Genomic DNA, 22,481 nt, shown 5'->3' with positions numbered 1-22,481 from the left:
CAGCCCCCTATAATAAAATGTTTTAAAAAGAAAAGAGACTGCTAGGTGCGGTGGCACACTCCTGTGAGCTCCTCACTTGGGAAGTTGAGACAGGAGGCACAGAAGCTAAAGGCTACATAATGAATTTCAGGTTATGCCTAGCTACATCAGAGACCTTGTCTCAAATAATAGAGGAAGAGGGAATGAGCAAATGCAGAGGTGGAGATAAACCAGTGTCCCTGAGATCTGAGGGAGGGAACTGGGTGGCACTCAATATGTTAGAGGTTTCTTTTTAGCAATGGAGAGAGAAGCCACAGCTGGTTAGAATCTTAGCTGTACAGTAGTGCTAGCATGCTACACGCTACAATGTTTACAAAGGGGCTAGAGGCCAGTTGATTCCTAGCACAACCAAAACCAACAGTACACAGAAAAAGTCCTTCAGTTGGTGACTTCTGTTATTTTGCAAACATCTGTAGTCCCAAATACTGGGGAAACTGAAGCAAAAGGTTCACTTGAGCCTAGGAGTTTGAGGTTAGTCTAGGCAACACAGTAACAACTTTAATATTTGTAAAGATTTATTTTTATATGCGAGTTACAGATGGTTTTGAGCCATCCAATGCGAGTGTTGAAAATTGAACTCAGGGGCTGGAGAGATGGCTCAGCGGTTAAGAGCATTGCCTGCTCTTCCAAAGGTCCTGAGTTCAATTCCCAGCAACCACATGGTGGCTCACAACCATCTGTAATGGGGTGCCCTCTTCTGGCCTTCAGGCATACACACAGACACAATATTGTATACATAATAAATAAATAAATATTTAAAAAGAAAATTGAACTCAGTTTCTCTGCAAGAGCAGAGGTGTTCTGCTCTTTTTTCAAATACATAATTTATTTTATTTTATGTTCATTGGTGTTTTGCCTGAATGTGTGTCTGAGTGAATGTCAGAAGCCCTGGAACTGGAGTTACAGACAGGTGTGAGCTGCCACCATGTGGGTGCTGGGACTTGAACCTTGGTCTTCTGGAAGAGTAGTCAGTGCTCTGAGCCACTGAGCCATCTCTCCAGCCCCAAATGTTCTGCTCTGAACCTTTAAGCTAGCTCTCTGGATGCTAGTTCCTACATTCCAAGCATTTTAGTTATTTATTTGCTTTTAACTTGGGGGTTTTGTTTGTTTGTTCGAGACAGGGTCTCTTTATAAGTCCTGGCTGTTCTGGAACTCACTATATGAACCAGGCCAGCCTCTAATTCCCAGACCCACCCACCTCTACCTCCCAAGTGCTGGAATTAAAAGGCAAGTGCCACCATTCCTACCCTCAATTTTTTCCTTTCTTTCTCTCTCTCTCTCTCTCTCTCTCTCTCTCTCTCTCTCTCTCTCTCTCTTCCTTCCTTCCTTCCTTCCTTTTTTTTTTTTTTTGGTTTGTTTGTTTACTGAGACAAGGTTTCTCTGTGTAACAGACCTGACTGTCCCAGAACTTGCTTTGTAGGCCAGACTGGCCTCTAACTCCCAGAGATCCTCCTGCCTCTGCCTTCTGAGTACTGGGATTGAAAGTGTGCTACACCACCACCTGGAAAATCTCAAGTTTTAAAAAACGGCAAACTAGCTGGGTGATGGTTGTGCATGCCTTAAATCCTAGCACTTGGGAGGCAGAGGCAGGTGGATCTTAGTGAGTTCAAGATCAACCTGGTCTACAAAGTGAGTTCCAGGGTAGCCAGGACTGTGACACACAGAGAAACCCTGTCTCAAAAAAAAAAAAAAAAAAAAAAAAAGGAAGGAGGAGGTGAACTAAAAAAAAAGGTGAATAGTCCAGCAGCACCTGGGAGGCTGAGGAACAGTAGACTCATGAGTTCTAGGCCAGCCTGGGCTAAATAGTGGGACCCTATTTTTAAAATTTGAGAGAGGCGATAGCTCAAGTCCATAAAGTGTCTGCCATGCAAGTATGAGGGCTCGAGTTCAGTTCCCCACAATCATCTGAGTTGGCAATGGTGCCCGTGTATAACCCCAACACTGGGCAGGGTGGAGACGGCTGATGTGTGGAGTTCACTGGAGAGCCAGCCTAGTTGATTGGTGAGCTTTATGTCCAATGAGACACCTTATTTCAAAGAACAAGGTGGAGACTGATTGAGGAAGACACCAAATACCATCTCTGGTTTCCACCTGTACACACCCACGCATACTCCCCCCCCCCCCCACTCTCTGAAAGGATGGCTCAGCCAATCCAAGTGCTTGCTACTCTTTCAGAGAACCTGAGTTTGGCTCCTTGCACCTATGCCAAGTAGCTTACCACTGCCTATTAATCTAGCTCCAGGGGATCCGATGCCCTCTTCTGGGACACCCACACACATGTGCACCCATACATAGATGCACACACACACACACACACACACACAAATAACGATAATGATAAAAAAAAAAATCAATGCTAAAACAACAAGACGTCTGAGGATGGAGTTCAACAGCAGAGCACACACACAAGCCTCTGGGCTCTGCGCTATCACGACACACACACAAACACCAAGCTCGTGGAGAAAGATGGGGAAACTGAGACGCAGAGTGTGAGACCAAGGCCTCCCGCAGCCCCTGGCCGGCCCAGCGCCAAGCTCTGGCTGCAGCTCACCTCCGACGTGTCGTCTTGCTCGGGCGTGTTGGAGCCCCCGCTGTCCTGCTCCTCCAGGCGGACCACATCTAGAATGAGGTGGGTGTGAGTGGCTGCCCCACTGCTCGGCCCGCCCCCTCAGGCCCCTTGCACACCTGGAAAGGGGTCCCGGGTGAGGCCCAACTGTCGGATGATGTAGCGGGGGATGTCGGTTTTGACCAGGTGGCCCTCCTTGGCGTGTCCCTCGGCTGCCTCCAGCAGATGGTAGAACTCTTCCGGGTTGAATTCCTGGGGCAGGGATGGGCTTAGCTTGCTGTGCCCGCCGAGGGCCACCCCATCCCCCCACAGCCCTCCAGCAGCCCCTCACCAGGCACTCCAAAAGCCTTGCAGGGCGAGAGATGATGATGAGCAATTTCTTCACCAGCTGAGTGACGAAGGCCACCTCCAGGCTCTCAGAGCGTTCGTAGGCCTGCAGCAGAGGAAATGAGGGAATGGGGCTCACGGGTCATCTGCTCCACCAGGGCCAGGCCTCGTTCTTAGACACGGCTCCCCAGGCTCTGGGGCTGCACAGAGCCCGCAATGTTGTTACTGTCCCATTTCCAGAAGAGAGCTGGGGGGTGCAAGCCCAGCTCTGCTCTACACAGCAAGTGAGACCCTGTCCAAAGGGATGGCTATTTATTATTTGTGTATGTATGATGTACAAGGGTGTAGGAATGTGTGTACCATGGTGTGTACCACACGTGGAGGCCAGAGGACATCTTTTGGGAGTAGGGCTGTCTCCTACTGTGGGCTCAAGGGGGTTACCAGCCCTACCATTCTTCCAGATGTGGGTCAGTGGGAGAGGAGGGCCTGCTTACCTGGGCTTTATCCTACACACACACACACACACACACACACACACACACACATCGGGGTGGGGGTGGCAGTCAGGGATATGGCTCAGCAGGCTATAGTACTTGCTGTGCAAGTCTTATAGCCTGAGTTTGGTTCCCAGAACCCATGACAGAAGTGACTCCCACAAGTTGCCCTCTTGTGTGTCTCCCATACAAATAATAGGTAAAATTTAAAATTAAAAAGATGGGCTGGAAATAGCCCCAAAGTTAAGAACAGTGGCTATTCTTGCAGAGAAGCCAGGTTTAATCCCTTGTACCCCCACAGCACCAACAACCTTCTGTAATTCCAGTTCCAAGGGATTGTGGCTTCCGTGGGCAATGCACATACATACTCATGCACAAACATACATGTAGGCAAAACACCCATGTGCAGAAAATACAAAAACACATCTTTAAAAACAAAATAAAATAAAAAATAAAAGGAAAGGAGTGAACAACTTGCCGTCCTTGACTTCTGCTGGGCACAAGGTTAAATGGCATCAGAGCAAGCACTGGAGATGGGTCTAACACAAGCCTACTGCTTCCTCCACTCAGGGCACACTCCTTCTGGCTCTTTCCAAGAAGCCGTCTACTTAGTATTCTTGTCCCAATTCCCATGTCACAGCCCCAGAGAGCCCACCTGAGAACTCTTAAAAAGGCATCCAGTCCCTGTTTTCTGTCCCTTCTAGCCCTAAATGTCAGCTGACCTGTTTCCGTGGTTCCTGAACTGGCACTTGCACCACAGGAAGGCTGGGATACTTGTCTTCTGTGCCAGCTATGTCCCGGCACAGAGGAAGGGCTCAATAAGTGCCCTCCACCATCCTTGACTTGGCTGGGATACTGTCTCATTTGCTGTTATTCATATACCCACTTAATTCATTAATTAATTCCCTCATTCATTCATAGGCAAGGTCTGCTGTGGAAGCCAGGCTGGCCTGGAACTTGGAATGCTTTTACCTAAGCTTCCCTAGTGCTGATTGACAGGCGTGTGATGCCACAGTAGGTTCACCCAATGGTATGTGTGTGTGTGTGTGTGTGTGTGGTGTGTGTGGTGCAAGGGACAGAACCTGGGGCTAACACATGTTAAGCGAACCCTCTGTCAATGAGCCATGCCCCCAGAGACACGTATGTAATATTTGGTGAGCATGTACTGTGAGCCAGACACCAGGGACTCTGTATTGAACCTGGTGCCCAACAACTGGAGTAGGGAAACCAAGAAAGAAGACAGGTAAAAATATACAGAATGTGCTGTGTGTGCAGAGTTAGAAATTACACACAGCCTGTGTGTGGGGCTGCAGGTTTGTGACACCGGGAAGCCGAGACAGGAAGATGGCAAGTTCAAGGCCAGTTTGTGGGCAACTTAGTGCAAACTAGAGATGTATCTTAGTTGGTAGAGTGCTCCCCTAGCATGCAAAGGCCCTGGGATGCATCCCAGCGTCTCATAAACCGGAAGTGGTAGCATAAAACTGTAATCCCAGCAATCAAGAGGTGGAAGTTGGAGGTTCTGGGGTTCAAGGCCATCCTCGGCTACATAGCAAGATGGGAGCCCGCCTGCACTACTTGATACCCTGTCTTGAACAAAAAGTAAAAGCAAACAAACAAATAGGGGCTGGAAATGTATCTCAGTTATAGAGCACTTGTCTCAATTATTCTAGGTCATGGGGTTCAATTCCCAGTGAGGGGTAAGAAGGGAGGGTCTAGGCCATCGGAGAAGGTGACAATTGTTTAAACAACTAAAGGCCGTTAAGGAAATAAATTCTAGCTCCTCCATCGGACCTACAGTGGGAACCACCTCCCAGTCTCCCGCTGCTCTCCCGGCTCTGTGCACTTCGCACAGGAGGAACCAGGAGGGACCTGCCCAGCTCGTGGACAGGGTCTGAAGCCCTTGACACTCACATCCTGAAGCAGCTTCTCCAGATTTTCCTGCAGTTCGTAGAAGTAGACCGTGGTGATGAGCCCATCGCGGGACTTGGTAAGGCAGTCTCGAGCCAGCTCAATGATCTGGTGGTGTATGAAGCTGAGCACGCCGTCGGCCAGCGGCAGCACGCTATCAGGTTCGTAGGCGCGGGCGAAGTCCCGCAGCTTCTCTTCCATTTGCGCGGTGGCCTGGGCAGCGGTACAAGGATGCAGGGAGAGCTTGGAGGCTGCGGTCACCGGAGCCTGCGCCGCGCGCTCCGACCGCTAGGGGGCGCGCGGAGCCCAGGTGCGCCCACGAGCTAGTGATGGTCATTGGGTGGGGGGGGGGGGTCTCACCTTTGGGAACCGCTCCTTGTACACGTGGTTCATCATCACGATTTCGTTGTCGTAGGAGGAGGGGGAGCGGCCGGGACTGCAGGAAAAGAAGTCTCGTTTGTCCAGCACCCTGTCTTTGTGCTGACTCCCCAAACCCCGGCGCGCTTCACTCTATTTTCCCAGGGCCTAAGGTTCTTGGTCATGCACCAAAACCCCATTTCTCGCAAGTGCCAGCGTACCTGAGACTCCGAGAGCGGGGCCGCACGGCAGGGGAGCGGCGGCCACCATCCTCGTCTGTGATGCTCTCGGTGCTGCCGAAGTGTTTGGACAGAAAGTGCAACTCGTCCACCGTGGGCTGGTAGGGGAGTTGATGAAGGCGCTCCTGGGAGGAGCAGGAGGACTAGAGTAGTAGGAGAAAGTGAGGAGTCAGAGCCAGCACTGGGGCCCCCTTCTGTGATCCCATCACTTCAGAGTTTGAGGCCAGCCTCGGTTACACTGAGTGAGACCCTATCTCAAAACACCAAGTGGATGGGGGCGGGGGGATATTGCCGTGCGGAACCATCCCGGGGGGCCTATCATATCACAGTGTACTCTCAAGGCCTTCCACTAGACCACGAGATCCTGCCCTCCGGGCCTTGTCTCCTTGCCATCATTTCTTCCTGCTCTCCCCTTTGCCTGCTCTGTTCCATCCCCGCTGGTCCTGCTGATCCTTGCACATGCACGTGCTTCTGCCCCAGGGCCTTGGCATTAGCTGTTTTCCAAGTTTGGGCCATTCCCCTGTGAATCACTTGCTTTGCTCCAAGTCTTGGCTGCACGGTTAGCTTTCTTCCTTCCTTCCTTCTCTCCTTCCTTCCTTCCTTCCTTCCTTCCTTCCTTCTTTCCTTCCTTCCCTCCCTCCCTCCCTCCCTCCCTCCCTCTCTCCTTCCTTCTTTCCTTCCTTCCTTCTCTCCTTCCTTCCTTCTTTCCCTCCCTCCCTCCCTCCTTCCCTCCCTCCCTCTCTCCATCCCTTCCTTCCTTCTTCTTGCTTTCTTTTATGGTACTGTGGATCAAGCCCCCAGCCCCCAGGCATGAAAGGCAAACACTCTACCAATACAGCTAATTTCCTTGGCAATTTGTCTTTCCTTTCCCTCTCTCTCTCTCTCTCTCTCTCTCTCTCTCTCTCTCTCTCTCTCTCTCTCTCTCGGTGGTGAGGAACTGAAGTAGGTCTCATTTAGCTCAGGCTGGCCTTGAGCTCCTGATGTTCCTGTCTCAGACTCTCCAGCTGGGATGGCAGGCCCATGCCCCCACAGCCAGCTACATGACACAGCGACCCTCAACTTGCTGCTGTGCCATATTTCCTGAGGCCTTCGGGAGTTGACCCTATGCTGCTGGCCTCCTGAGCATCTCACCCCAACCCCTTCCCATTCAGGCTGACCCTTTGTCCTGGTGTCAACCACTTCTTCCAGGAAGCCTTGTTTTATACCCCTAGCCAAGTCATGTGATCACGTATCAACGTTTGTTAAACCTCACAGCAGTGGGGGAGTAAGGGAATCAGAGCTGTGTCTCCGAAGGGCATTGAAGGAGAGAGATTTGAGTGTCCAATGTGCAAGCAAATTGTCTCTAGGTAGAAGCCATGGTGGCCTGACTTTGGCCAGGTAAAGACACTTGGGCACATGCCTTAATCCCCCAAGACTGTGCCATCATGGATAACAAGAAATGAGTAGGTTCCCAGAAAAATGCAGGGAGAGCAGAGATGAGGCTCTGGGGGAAAGATGTCACCTCTAGTGGATGGACAAATGGACATTCACGAAGGGCAGTGGAACCCAGCCTCTCAGTCCATCCAAGACCACTGGTCTTCATGTGGTCACTTCAGTCCCCGCCCCCCCCCCCATCCATCTCCCTCCACATACTCACTGAAACAGTTGAGCTGGTCACTTCAGTCCCCGCCCCCCCCCCCATTCGTCTCCCTCTGCATACTCACTGAAACAGTTGAGCTGGGTGTGTTGGTGCCATAGCCAGAGGAAGGGAGAGAGGCAAGCGACCAGCGGCGTCCATCCGCCCTGGAACCCAAACAAGCTGCTCTGAGTTCTGCCAGGGGCCCTCTCACTCCTGGAGTGAGAACCAGCATGGGGATGGGGGATGGGAAGCCTCAAGTACCTGAGGCTTTCAGGGAAAGATGGCATATTTAAACCAGATGCCATGGTCGTGGAGGAAGAATCCCTATCTTTGGGACTTCCCCAGAATCCTTCCTTGTTTGGTACTATAATCATACCAAAATACCCAACCCCCCAGCAGGGTGTGGTGGTGCAAGACTTTAATCCCAGGCACAGGTAAGCGGATCTCTGTGAGTTCAAGGCCAGCCTGGTCTAGTTCCAGGACAGCTAAAACTGTTACACGGAGAAACCCTGTCTCAAAAAACAACAAAACAAAAGCCCCCCCCCCCCCAGATTGGGCACAGAAGGATTGGAAAAGCCCATCCAAAGGAAGCTAAGAATGTGGCTCAGTAACCGGGCGGTGGTGGCGCACTCCTTTAATCCCAGCACTTGGGAGGCAGAGGCAGGCAGATTTCTGAGTTCGAGGCCAGCCTGGTCTACAAGAGCTAGTTTCAGGACAGGCTCTAGAAACTACAGGGAAACCCTGTCTCGAAAAACCAAAAACCAAAACAAAAAAAGAAGCTAAGATGAATAAATCACACCCTGGAACCCCAGTATCTAACTCCAGGGATCTCCCACAGGAAATTTCTCAGAGAAGACCCTGGGCATCTTCTCAGGCAAAGGACACCCACCCTCTCACAGACCCAGAGACACAGTGACTTGGGTCTATACACGCTTGTTCACACAGTCACTCTCACAGTGTAACCACAACCTCTCATGTTCTTGTGCCTAGTTTGGCTGAGTTCACGGACTGAGACCAAGAGACTGGCACGTGATGACAATTCTAACACTCAGAAGGTGGAGGCTGGAGGATCAAAGCCTTTGAGGTCAGCCTGGACTACATAGTGAGCTTCAGGACAGCCAGGGCTACAGAGAAACCCTGTCTCAAAACAAAACAAAACAAAACAAAACAGCACTTGTTGATCTTGCAAAGGACCCAGGTTCAGTGCCCAGCACATACATGTTGGCTCACAGTTCCAGGGACTAGGGAATGAATCCTTCTTCTGAACCCTGCAGGCATGATGCATATACATACAGGCAGCCATATAAACAAAATATATGTCTTAAAAATTAAACAAAACAAAATAAGGGCCATTGAGATGGTTCAGTAGGGAAATGAGCTTATTTTGAAAGCCTGGTGACCTGAGTTTGGTTTTTGGAACCCATGGTAGTTACAGCAGACCGAGTCCTGATCGTTGTTGTCTGACCTCCCCATGAGCACCCACCACGCAGTCTCACACACACCTGAGTGGATGACACACGTAAAGAAAGGAATACATGTAAAGAAAAAGGTCAAGACTGGTAATGATTGTGCTCACTTTTAGTCCCAGCACTTGGGTGGCAGAGGCAAGTGGGTCTTTGTGAGTTCAAGGCCAGCTTGGTCTACAAAACCATTTAGGTCAGACAGGGCTACAATAGGAAGAGCCCATCTCTGAGAGAAAAGGGGGTGGATTTGCTGGCAAACAGGCGAAAACAGCTGCTCAAGACAGAGGAGATCCTTAGCAGCAGAGGTCAGTTCATCCTTGGTTACAGGGTAAGTTGTAGCCACCCTAAGCTATATGAGACCCTGTCCCAAACAAAACAAAACACATACAAAAATTCAGACTGTTGGGACTGGTGGGGCAGCAGTTAAGAATCCTGTACTGGTTGCTCCCACAGAGGACCCAGGTTCAGTTCCCAGCATCCACAAAGTGACTCCATAGTCCTATAACTCCAGTTCCAGGAGATCTGGTGCCTTCTTTGGACCTCAGAGGGCACCAGGCACTCAAGTGGTATACACGCACATAAAAAATAAAATAAAATTTAAAAATCTTTTTAAAAATTTCAACTCTCAAGGCCAGCCTGTCTTCTAGCAATTTCCAGGAAAGCCGGGGCTACACAGAGAAACCCTGCCTTCAAAAAGAAAGAAAACCGGAAAGAAAATTCCAACTCTCAGCCAGGTGGTAGTGGCACAAGCTTTTAATTCTGGCACTCAGGAGGCAGAGGCAGGTGGATCTCTGTGAGTTTGTGGCCAGCCTGGTCTACAGAGTGAGTTCCAGGACAGCCAGGACTACACGGGGATACCCCGTCTCAAAAAACTAAAAAGAAAAGAGTAAATTCCAGCTCTCAGTTCCACACTCATCTCCTTGCTAAACGCAGTTGTGAGCATGCGTAGTCAGTCCCGTCCATGAACCCAAACACTGTACTCTCACACACTAATGCACAATCACATGCCAAAGCAGACACTCACTGACACGACGATATACACAAGAGAGCCGAGGCGCACACTGACACACGTAGAGTTGCATACTGACTCACACACTCCGTGGTTCATCTCCACGCAGTTACACAGTCGAGACTTTCATTCACTGTCAGACAGTCAGACTCCCACACAACTACACTCCCATCCAGTCACACTGATGCCCACACCCATTGATGCACACGGGCCAGAACTCCTATGTCACATATACACTCTGTCACAGGCATACATTCGCATCCATTCCCGCTCAGCAGGACCACAGCCTCATCCAGACACACTGACACCCATTCACTGATGCACACAGGCACACGCTCCCTCAGACACTCACACACACACATCCCACACCGGCTGCACATGCCACAGAGATGCAGAGGTGGGGGTGTCCTCCTTTAGCATGCGTTTACAAACCTACAGTACACATAGATTTACATTTGAATGCATTTGCCCATCATTCACGCTTGTGTACACGTGCATACTGGCACTCAGACGGCCAGTACCATAGACACACACTCTAATAGGGTGGGCTCTGGCCTCTTTCTACACAGAACAAACCCAGTCATGCTTGGCTCCCACTCCCTTCAGCTAAGTTCTACTACTGTTGAAAGGGGCTCCCCACCCTGTCCAGGAAGTCAATCTCTGTCCCCACTTCTCTCCTACAGCCTTCATCCGTCTTTGCAATGATCCCCATCCTTTATCTTTCCTGCCTCACCCTCCCCTCATCACGCCAAGGTCAGAAATAAAGTATCCTTCATCCCATGTGTCCTGTTCCTTTCAGGTTCATAACCATGAATATAGCTAAAGAAAAGGCGCCCCAACTTCCACTCCCGACCCAAAGATTCCAATGACTCTAAGTTTCTCCACAACATGCAGGAAGTCTTTGCCCCTCCCCACTTTTCATTATGGTCCCCAAAAAGATTTATTTAAATCCACCGAGAACCCTGGAGGCAAATGTAACATCTTACGTTTTGGAAGGTTGAGAAAATGCCTTAACCACCCTCCCCCCCCCCCCGCTGGAGGCACTGAGGCCCTAGATGGGCTCTGTGCGCTTGCGCACCTCATCTTGACAGCCCTGTTCTGTTGCTATGGAAACGCTCGGCCAAGCGCACAAGGCTTGGAGGAGGCCGACCCTGGGGCCCCAGAGTACAGCAGTTTCCCTCCACTGCAAAGGAGGACCCCTCCTCTCCATTCTGGATCAGTGATTGGTTCCACCTTTTTATAAGCTCCACCTTGAATTCTAGTAGGACATAGAGGCCCTTCCACTGGTCCCCAGAGGCTACTCGGGTGCAATTAGGACAAGAACAGATGGTGGCCCAGACGGTGGATGGGGAGGATACTGAGTTCTGGGGCCCTCAGGGGAGGGACTCACCTTCGGGAGGAAGCGAACGAGAAGTGGGCAGGGGTATTGGGAGAGAAGTTGCGGGGGCTGTCCAGGGGACTGCTACCTGCAGGAGAAAGGAGGGCTTTAGGGTCTTTTGATCACCAAAATAAGTTGCTAGGGACAGCTCACCTTTCTAATGTAGGCCCGTGCATGTATGGTCGACCACGCCCCTTTTGCAGTGGCCCCGCCTCTCTCAACACTTTGGGGGTTCTCGAGTCACTGAACTCACCCAGGTGTCTGTCTATTCGGCCTCCTCTAAGATGGCTCCGCCCTTCAGCTCTGGCTCCTCCTTTCTGCTTCTACAACGTCCAACCCAGCTTCTAAACTGGGTGCAACCCACTCCATCAATCCAGAATGGCCCCGCCCATAAGGAATGGCCACGCCCCGGCTGTGTCCCCGCCTCCTATGGTCTCAATCCTCACGTACCCTGCTGCATCTTTGTCTCACCTAAGTGGCCTGGCAGCGGGGAGTGGGGTCGCGGCAGGGTCGGTGAAGTGCTTGTCAGGATGAGGCTTTTCCGGTTACTGGTGCGGCAACTGTCAGGGAAGGAGAGCAGGGATCAAGAGAGGCCCCAGACCCTTGAGTGTGAGCCTATGAAGTCACTCTTCCGGTTCAGATCCTCACTTCTCTTCCACGCCGCAGCCAGTGTGTGACACGTCCAGAGTAGAGTGTGACTCCCGTGCAGCTCTGTGAGATCTGTGTCAATTATGGCCTGATAGCCATGGTGACACCACTGGTCATCCTGAATGTCCGTGTCCTTGAAATGCCCATAACATTCACAGTCTATAGACACATGTGGCATCCACAGTATGAGACCCACACTGGTGTGTCAGGTATGCTATCTCGGGGACAACACATCTTTCTCTGTGTGTGGTGCAGTGAGAAACACAGCGTGTACATGACTGTGTGACTCCTGCAAGGTGCATGACTTCCGCTGCAGGTGTGCAGTTGTCACCAGGGTAATCAGCACTAGGTACACTGGCTGTGTGTGTTCCCATCCCTGTGTGTGAATTTAGCACCCTGTGACACTGGGCACCTCCAAGCATGCAACGATGCACCACATGGATACGTGCTATGTGACTCTGTGTGTCCTTGCCTCTGCAGAAGTCCCTATGTTTATCCTGGTGTCAATCTGACACAGCTGTTGTGACAGGGTTAGGTGCGTGGATGTGTCATTTTGAAAACGGGTCGTTTTGGGTGGGTGGTCTTGCATGTAGCATTTTACTTGGCGAGCACCGTGCGTGTGTGTCTGTGTGTGACACCGGAGATGACCCTATTTGTCCATGGCTTTGACCTGTAGCTGAGTACATGTGGTGCCTCCCAGTGAGTGTATGGGAGCCACTAGGGTTGTGTGTGTGTGTGTGTGTGTGTGTGTAACGCCGTGTCACTATTTTCAGTGTGAGGCTGTGTTCGACTTGGGAGGGTCCATGCAGTCATAGCGACCCCCCCTTCCTCCTAGCATCTGCAGAAGAGAAGCCCCCAGTCGCTCTAGCCCCTTCGCTCTCAGCCGCAGTGACTGAGCATATTAGCTTGTCCAAGAGCACGCGGATGGGGGCGGGGGGAGGCCAAGCTGCGGCTATTGTTCTGAGGGTGCCAAGCCCCCCCTCCCCGCGGTACCCTACCCCCACCGGGCCGCCTGAGCCCACCACGTCTGCAAACAAAGGCGCTGCAACCCCCCGCCAGCACGACCCCTGTCCCTATCTCAGGCCTTTCTAGTCTCTACAGCAGCACGGCCGGCACCGCCCGCGTTCAACCCCATCCCCTGCGGGAGAGCACAGCGGACACCTCTGGCGCAGCTGGACAGCGAGCAGCATCCCGGCCCCGCCCTGCCGCAGCAGCCGGCGGGGCGGCTTCACCGGGAAGACCAGAATAGGGTTTCGGGGTGGGGGGTCTACCTCTTGGTGCGGCGGAACATGCTGCCGCCGGGGAAGGAGGGCATCGAGAAATTGGAAAGCGCGGTCCAGAGAGAGTCAGACATGACCCGGCGGCGGCGACATGGTGGCAGGTGCGGCAGCAGCAGCGCGGGGAGCGAGTGCGCTGGGCGGAGGCTGGAGCCGCAGCGGCGGCCAGGGGAGGGCGGGGGAGGGGAGGGCCCTGCTGCTGCGGCCAGTCGCGAGGGGGCGCTGCGGGGTGTCGCCGCGCGAGGCCCCGCCCGCGTGCACGCCTGGTGCCCCTACCTGGGGGTAGCATGCTGGTGCATCTTTCCCCCAAGGCTCACCTGCTGCTTTTCCGGGGCAAGGGCAAATCCTTCTGGAAGAAAAAGGGGTAAAAAGGATGGAGGTCAGCGTGGACATATGGGCACTGCCCAAATTGCAGCTCCGTTCACCTAAGGAGCAAGAGTGTCAGCATGGCCATGTCACCCTGGCCTTTCTCCTGATTCCCGGTGGCCAAAACAGGGTCAAGTGCACAAGAAATAGACCCAGCTGGACATCTGAAAGCATGTTCATGCGAATAAAGTTTTGTTTGCTTTCTGCCAAGACAGGATCTCATTCTAGCTCAGGATGGCTTGGAACTCACCCAGGCTGTCCTCCAACCAGAGATCCCACTGCCTCACGTCCAAAGTGCTCAGATCACAGTTGTGAGCCACCATGACAATATTTGTAAAACATTGTTCTTTGTTCTGGATAGGGTCTCATGTAGTCCAAGCTGGTCTTGAACTTGCTGTGTAGCTGATCTTCTGATCCTGCCGCTACACCTCCTCAGCACCGGCATACAGGCATGCTCCACCACACCCTGTATATGGTACTGAGTATCAAACCCAGGCCTTGGTGCTCTTTCCCAGGTGAGCTATACCCTCAGTCATGAAAAATATTTCTTGAAGACCCAGAGGCTAACAAGATTGATCGCTTGAGGTGGATTCCTAAGACCCACACTGTGGAAGGAGAGAACCCACTCCAAAAGAAAGCTGTGTACTTCTACACTCCCACTGACATCCACAAATAATTGCAAAGTTTCTCTCCCCAAGAATATTTCCTGCTGCTGGTGGATATACACACCTTTAATTCAGCACCCGGGGGGTAGAAGCAAGAGAATCTCTCTGAATTTGACTGGTCTACACATCTTGTTCCAGGCCAACCAGAGCTATACAGTGAGACCCTGTCTCAGGTAAATAAATAAAAATACATTTTTGAACATCAGGTCTTAATGAACGTCTGGCCTTTGGGAAAAAGCATTTAGAAGCAATTGCTTGTCATTTTAGCTACACAGAAGGCTGAGGCAGGATGTCCTTGCAGTGGGGACTGTCTCGGACTCCATAATATGATAATAGATGATGCCTTTTAAAATAATAACCCGCAGACACCAAATAAGAGTAATACAGAAGTAATAATATAGGGGCTGGAGAGATGGCTCAGAGGTTAAGAGCATTGCCTGCTCTTCCAAAGGTCCTGAGTTCAATTCCCAGCAACCACATGGTGGCTCACAGCCATCTGTAATGAGGTCTCTTCTGGCCTGCAGGCAGACACACAAACAGAATATTATAAACATAAATAAATATTTAAAAAGAAGTAATAATATAGTAGAGATGGCTCAGTGCTTAAAAACACTTTGTTGCTCTTGCAAAGGACCCAGGTTTAGTTGCCAGCACTCACATGGCAGCGTACCAATGTCTGTCACTGCAGTTCTAGGGCAAATGGTGCTACTATTTCCTGGCCTCTGTGGGTACTGCCCACACATCGTGCACAGGCATACACGCAGGCAAGAGACACATAAATAAAAACAGAGTTCATCATTATCCTTGGCTACATAGTGAGTTCAAGACTATATACAGAGATCCTGACTCAAAATAAACAAACAAATAAATAAATAAATAAATAAATAAAAGGAAAAGGTGGCTTGTAAGACTGCTCAGTGGGTCAGGCTACCAAACCTGAGAACATGAGTTTGGTCCCTGGGACATACATGGTCGAAGAAGAGAAATGACTTACAGAAGTTATTCTCTGATCTCCACGTTTACCACATGTTCATTCAGGGCAGGCACCCACCACACACGCATGCACATGCACACACGCACACACACACACACACACACACACTGAAATTTAAAAAGGACGAGGGGCCGCCACAGAGGAACTGTGGAGAGAGCTCTAGGGGACTGCAAGGAAGAAGGCCTGGACATAAAATAGAACTTATGTGTCTCAAGCATAAATGAAAAAAATGAATGACTTCTTACGTCCTGACAGCCCTGCCCCACTCAAGGCCTGCTCGCAGAGTTGGGGTAGCATAGTAAATGGGACTTTGAGAGGAGCCAAATCTCTTTAATTTAAAAAGTATATATACATATATATACATATACATGCACACACACACACACACACACACACACACATATATATATATATATATATGGAGATATATATATATATATATAATTCCAGCAATCAGTAGGCAGAATCAGGTGGATCTCTGAGTTCCAGGCTAGGCCACCCTGATCTATAGAGTTTCAGGACAGCCAGGGCTACACCGAGAAATCCTGTCTCAAAAAAAGAAAATAAAAAGAAAAAAAAAGAAGAAATGAGGTAATAAGGCTGGAGAGATGGCTCAGGAGCTAAGAACACTGGCTGCTCTTTCAGAGGTCCTGAGTTCAATTCCTAGCAACCACGTGGTATGTGGTTGGTACGGAACAATCTTTGTATACGGTAAATACGTATTTACTCTCATTGGTCAATAAAGAGCTGACTGACTTATAACTAGGCAGAAAGGGACTGGGTAAGAAAGCCAGACTAGGAGGACACTGGGAGTCTCCAGAGTTGGGAGCCAGACACAGAGGAAACAGGACTTTTAGAAAATGAGGTAACAAGCCGGGGCTTAATGGTGTACACCTTTAATCCCAGCACCTGGAAGGCAGAGATGGGTGATTCTCTGTGAGTTTGAGGCCGGTCTGGTCTACCAAGTGAGTTCTAGGACAGCCAGGACTGTTAAGCAGAGAAACCCTGTCTTGAAAACCAAACCAAACCAAGCCAAACAAAAGCAAAAACTAAACAAAACTAACAAAAAAGAAATAAAATGAGATAACAAGCCATGAACCACATGGTAGAACTTAGATAGGAAATATAGGTTAATTTAAATTGTAAGAGCTAGTTAGTAACAAGCCTAAGCTAATGACCAAGCATGAATACTTACACGAAAAGTCCGCTTACAACATGGCTCACAACCATCTATAATAGGAGCTGATGCCCTCTTCTGGCATGTAGGTGTATTTGCAGAGCACTCAGGCATAAAATATAAATAATTTTAAAAAATTAAATTTATTATAAAAATAAATCTTTAGAAAATGAAAAGGAGGGCCAGGTGGTGATGGCACACACTTTAGTCCCAGCACTTGGGAGGCAGAGGCAAGGGAATCTCTGACTTTGAGGCTAGCCTACTCTACAGAACAAGTTCCAGCACAGCCAGGGGTACACAGAGAAACTCTCTGAAAAAAAAAAAAAAAAAACCAGCCGGGTGGTGGGGGCGCACGCCTTTAATCCCAGCACTCGGGAGGCAGAGGCAGGCGGATCTCTGAGTTCGAGGCCAGCCTGGTCTACAAGAGCTAGTTCCGGGACAGGCTCTAGAAACTACAGGGAAACCCTGTCTCGAAAAAACCAAAAAAAAAAAAAAAAAAAAAACAAACAAACAAAAAAAAACAGAAATAAAAAAAAAAACAAAAACCAAAAAAAAACAGAAATAAAAAAAAAACAAAAAACAAAACAAAAATGCAAAGGAGGAAAAGTTGTCCCGATCCTTTTCAGAGGAGAGCAATGGGATTAGTAACCATCATCTCGCAATCAGTGTTTCACAGGCTGAGGTAAAGTAGGTTGACTAGCAATGCAGGTGAGGAGGGTTGGGTGAAGGCTTCAAAAGATTTGTTTTGTTTTGAAACAAGGTCTCCTGTAGCCTATGCTGTCCTTGAACTCCTGTCTCCATTTCCCGGGTGCTGAGATTGTAGATGCAAGCTAGCATGCCTTTGCTTCAGTGGATCTTTTGAAGGAGAAAAAAAGGTATGTTATGATGCTGATGACATTCCAGTGGATAAAGACCATAGTGAGGGCTGGAGAGATGGCTCAGAGGTTAAGAGCATTGCCTGCTCTTCCAAAGGTCCTGAGTTCAATTCCCAGCAACCACATGGTGGCTCACAACCATCTGTAATGAGGTCTGGTGCCCTCTTCTGGCCTGCAGTCATACACACAGACAGAATATTGTATACATAACAAATAAATAAATAAATAAATAATTTTTTTTTAAAAAAAAAAAAGGCGTAATGAATGAGTTTAAGAACCAGAATTCCAGGGCTGGAGAGATGGCTCAGTGGTTAAAAGCACATACTGCTCTCCCTGAGGACCTGAATTCAGTTCCCAGCACCCACATCAGGTAGCTCACAGCCTGTAACCCAGGCTCCGAGGTATTTAGTACATCTGACCTCTGTGGGCACTTGTATTTGTGTGCAACTACCCACACACATACACATGATTAAAATAGATCTTTAAGAATAAAATACTTCGCCGGGCGGTGGTGGCGCACGCCTTTAATCCCAGCACTCGGGAGGCAGAGGCAGGCGGATCTCTGTGAGTTCGAGACCAGCCTGGTCTACAAGAGCTAGTTCCAGGACAGGCTCCAAAGCCACAGAGAAACCCTGTCTCGAAAAAAACCAAAAAAAAAAAAAAAAAAAAAAAAAAAAAAAAAAAAAAAAAGAATAAAATACTTCTTGCAGGGAATGGTGGTGTGCAACTTTGATCTCAGCACTTGAGAGGAAGAGAGTAGACAGGCAGATTCAAGGCCAGCCTGGTCTACATAGGAACACCCTATTCAATAGATAAAAATAAGTAAAGTCTTTTAAAAAACAAAACAAAACAAGAACCAGAATTCTAGTCCTCAACACCTACCCAAATGCTAGATGGGCAAGAGGGCTCCCCAGCAATCCCAGTGCTGTGATGGGGTGGAGATAAGGGACCCCCAGGGCAGACTGACTAGTTAGACTAGCCCATGTTAGCAAGCTCTGAGGTCATCAAGAGAACCAACATCAGTAAATATATAGAGGACTGGGGAAAGACAGTAGGTATCAACCTCCAGCCTCCACACACATGTGCACACGCGTGTGTACTCACGCACATATACACATGCATGCACACCACATACATACGTGTGCAAAAACAACAAAAACCAGTACATCATAATCCTTTCTATGATCTCTCAGAGATGAAAACCTGGCTTTAAAATTCCAAACTTGCCTTTTATGACCTTGGCAAATGACCTTCCCAAAGTACCCCTGTCTCCTAGTGGAATCTGTGTGGTGATGCAGGTTTGGGCATTTTAGGGTGGTACCTAGCACTTGGTGTATGCTCAGCAAGCAGTAAGTACAGGGCAGAAGAGGTGCTCAGCTCTTAAGGGTGTTTTCTAATGAGCCTAGTTCCCTGAGTTACAGCCACCGGACCCACGTAGTGAAAGGAAAGAACCCCCTCCTACAAATTGTGACACATGCTCACATACATACATCACACGCAGAGACAGACAGAGAGAAAGAGAGACAGACAGACAGATACAGGTTGGAGAGAAAGCTCAGCAGTTTAGAGCACTTGTTCTTGCAGAGGACCCAGATTTGATTCCTACATGGCAGTTCACAGCTGTCTGAAATTCCAGTTATAGGGGATCTAATGCCTTCTTCTGGCCTCTATGATCCCTGGCTACTGGTAGTTCACAGACATACATGAAGGCAAAACATCTTTACACATAAATTTCAAAATTAGTAATATAAATTTTTAAGTAAAAATAAAAAATGCTAAAGCAATAAGTCAGAATAAGAGTTATTGGGGCTGGAGAGATGGCTCAGAGGTTAAGAGCACTGGCTATACTTCCAAAGGTCCTGAGTTCAATTCCCAGCAACCACATGGTGGCTCACAACCATCTGTACTGAGATCTGGTGCCCTCCTCTGGCGTGTGGGCATACATCAAGGCAGAATGTTGTATACATAATAAATAAATAAATAAATCTTTTGAAAAAAAGAGTTATTGATAGACATGGCACACAGCAGAAATGTCTCTGAGGATCCTACCACTTCCATGTGCAAAGGGCATTCAGACAGAGCAGGGTCAAAGGGCACTGCCCTGGGGAGCCACAGTGACCAGAAAGCCAGACTAGATTTTCTCTCTTGTAATGGCAGGTTTGGGGTGAATTGGTCTCCCGGTTCACAAGCTAAGCAGCTTTAATGGACCTAGCAAAAGTAATACTTGGATTTTTTAGTCATGGAGCCAAGGTCTCCGGACCTTTGTAATGAGGCATAGGATAATAAGCCTTAAAGAATCTTTAAACAGCACAGAAAGAAGTCCTCAGAATGGACCTCATCTGCAAGCTCCCCATAAACATCCCAGAGTGGAGAAAAGGGACAAACCAGAGCCACAGAAATTTAGATCCTCTCTGTATTCGGGAGGCGGAGGCAGGGGAATCTTTGTGAGTTCGAGGTCAGCCTGGTCTATATAGCAAGTTCCAGGCTACACAGTGAGATGCTGTCTCAACAGAGTTTTTTTAAATTAGATAAAAATAAAGAAAGAAGAGAAATGTAGAACCTTGGAGTCATGTTAGACAAACGCCACCTCACACTCCCCTACTCCAACTGCAGAGCTGTTCTGCTTCTCCCGCCAGGGTGCTGTGCTCTTCGTGTTTGGTATCCTAACTGCACACGGGCGACTCTGGAGCTGAGGGATAGCGGGATATTTGCTTAGCGGTGGAACCGATGCGAGTGAGTGGACCCAGGCATTAAAGTGGCCGCATTCGAGAGAGCAGGAATTCCTTGCATGTCCTGAACTGAGTGGATGAGCAGCAGTAATATAGGGTTGGGGGGCGGAGGCTTGCGTCAGAGACAAAGTCCCGCGTGGCGTTGAGCCAATGGGATTCGGCGCCGGTTCGAAGGACCGGGACACACCCCGTTCAGGGCCCGCCCACTTCCATCCTTCTGCGAGGAGCGGGTGCCTTGGACCGGCTTAGCCGCTGTAGTACTTCCTCTGGCTTTGCCGCAACACCCTCTCGTACTCAAGACTCACACTCCTGATCTACCCTGGGAGCAGGTGGGAAAGTGTGGAAGACGTCGAGAAGCCCAGGCTTTGAGACTCTGTTTGAAAGCAAATTAGCTTTCCAATCAGGCTGTTCCAGCCTCCTGGGATGTCTTTCCTACGAGTCTCATTTTCCCCCCTGCCCTTACTGATTGCTCATCTTTCCGTGGTCTTGATCTTGGACATGATACATTAAGGGAGCCTACAATTGGACAAGAGCCTGGGCTCACAACTGATTTAGTCTAAATTCTGGAGCACAATCAGGGACTGACCTCCAAGGAAGCTCAGAAAGACCAGCTTCTCGGTAGCCTTAGACGTTAAGTCATTTCCCCTATGAGGTTAGTTTATAAACTCAGAAGGACAAGCCAAATCTCAGAGGACAGTTTCAGCCTCAAACTCCCTACCTGGCTGAGGATTTGTTTCAGCTTTCCCTCACTCCAAAAACCCTCAATATCCCACTCTGTGCACTGGACTCACGCCTCCTGCGCCTGCGCAGCCTAGCGACCAGCATCTTCGAAGACTGACTGCAAGGAGCTAAAAATCGCTCCCGCCCACCCACAAGCTGGGCTGGACTTAAGGATCGCGGGCGGGTGTGTGTATGTGTGTGTGTGGTGGGAGTATTGTAGTGGAGGGGGTGGAATGGAAAGTGGGAAGGCTGTCTAGGTGCCTGTCCAATTAGGGCAGTAGGAAGAGTCCTAGTGGCCAGACAGGTGAATGGAGGACTCAGGTTCGCAAGCCTAGGAAGGGCTCTGGGGTGGTGAGGTGGGAGGCTGACGAACAAACATGTTTACAGCTGCTGAAGCGCTGGTAACCCCGAGGGGCTCGAACCCTGGGGCAATAACTTTACTTGCCGCACCTTCACCCCCAGACTGTCCAAACGTCTGGGCTAGGACCTGGGCCCCGCTGCCTCCGACTCCGGTGGGGCCAGATGCAACCCAAGCCATCCTCGAGGGGGCGCGCTAGGATGCAGCCCCTCCAGTAGCCTCCGGGATACACGGGCAACGCCTGAGGGGCGGGGTCCGCGCTGCCAGGACGCGCGGCCACTGCACTCCTAGCCCAGAGCATCCTCTAGCAGTACGAAGGGTCGCCAGGGCCGACCCGGGCGCAAGTTCTCCTGCGTTCTGCTCGGCCCCGCCCCAGGGCACCGACCCCATCCCCTCCTTGGAGCCCGGGCTGCAGCGTACCTGCAGCCTCCGGCGGCGGATCAGGCCCGAATCGTCCATGGCGGCGGCGACTTCGGTCCGGGGGAGGGAGGAGGGAGGTGGCGGCAGCAGGAGGAGGGAGGAGGGAGGAAGAGAGAAGCCTCGGGGACCGCGGCGGCGGCCGGTGAGGGAGGGGGGGCGGAGGGCGGAGCGAAGCGGGGCGGGCCCGGCTCCGTCACTGCGTCTGGGAGCTGGAGCCCGGTTTCGGCCACCGCTGCCCGCGCTGGTGGTGGTGGGGCGAGCAGGGTTGGGTGGGTGGAGCCTCCAGATGTCCCTAAGGGAGGCATGCTGACGAGAGACCCTATCAAGACATTCTCTTGCACAGACCCTCCAACCCAAGAAAGATCCCCAAGGGAGCTATTCTCAACAGACGAATTCCCGGTGCGACTAGCGGCCCCCCACAGGCGACACATTCCCACAAGGATGTGATCTGCCATGAAGAGCTATCCCTTCACCCTGAAAATCACTCCTAATAGAGATAGTGTCTGAGAGGTGACGCTTCATCTCAATTTCCCCCTTCCTGAAGAGGCATTTCTTCTAAGATCCCATTGGTGGTATATTTGGGGACCCTGGAGCGAATATCCCCCCAATAGGACCACTCGAAGGCATATTCTCTTCTCTGTGGGAAATTGTCTCCACCCCAGGACACCCTCAGATCTCCACAGATGCATTCTTACAGAGTCACGTGTTCAGTCAAGAGGCTGGTTCTCATGGGAGTTTCCCTCTCAGAAAAATGTGTATATACACTCAACTCAGACCGCCTTCCTTTGCCTGACACAGGACAGAGCCCTTTAAGCCCAGCAGCCCCTCCAGAGTCTGCCTCATGGTCAGGATTA

The 22,481-nt window shown here is 50.3% G+C and overlaps 1 protein-coding gene across 1 annotated transcript in view; it reads right to left on the bottom strand.

Moving 5' to 3' along the window:
- Positions 1-13,400, bottom strand: part of Mast1 (microtubule associated serine/threonine kinase 1) — a 28,697-nt gene extending 15,297 nt beyond the window's left edge. The window contains exons 1-10 of the mRNA XM_038312757.1: positions 13,318-13,400; positions 11,870-11,958; positions 11,411-11,486; positions 7,634-7,712; positions 5,913-6,073; positions 5,695-5,770; positions 5,338-5,547; positions 2,937-3,038; positions 2,725-2,857; positions 2,591-2,658 (exon numbers count right to left, since the gene is read on the bottom strand). Coding sequence (XP_038168685.1) covers positions 2,591-2,658; positions 2,725-2,857; positions 2,937-3,038; positions 5,338-5,547; positions 5,695-5,770; positions 5,913-6,073; positions 7,634-7,712; positions 11,411-11,486; positions 11,870-11,958; positions 13,318-13,400 — 1,077 coding nt within the window. The remainder of the gene's footprint in view (positions 1-2,590; positions 2,659-2,724; positions 2,858-2,936; positions 3,039-5,337; positions 5,548-5,694; positions 5,771-5,912; positions 6,074-7,633; positions 7,713-11,410; positions 11,487-11,869; positions 11,959-13,317) is intronic.
- Positions 13,401-22,481: the final 9,081 nt, after the last annotated feature.

Source organism: Arvicola amphibius, chromosome 15 (assembly GCF_903992535.2).
Source record: "Arvicola amphibius chromosome 15, mArvAmp1.2, whole genome shotgun sequence".
Lineage (NCBI taxonomy): Eukaryota > Metazoa > Chordata > Mammalia > Rodentia > Cricetidae > Arvicola > Arvicola amphibius.
Note: the sequence above shows the minus strand (reverse complement) of the source record. Positions and strands in the feature narration are given on the sequence as shown.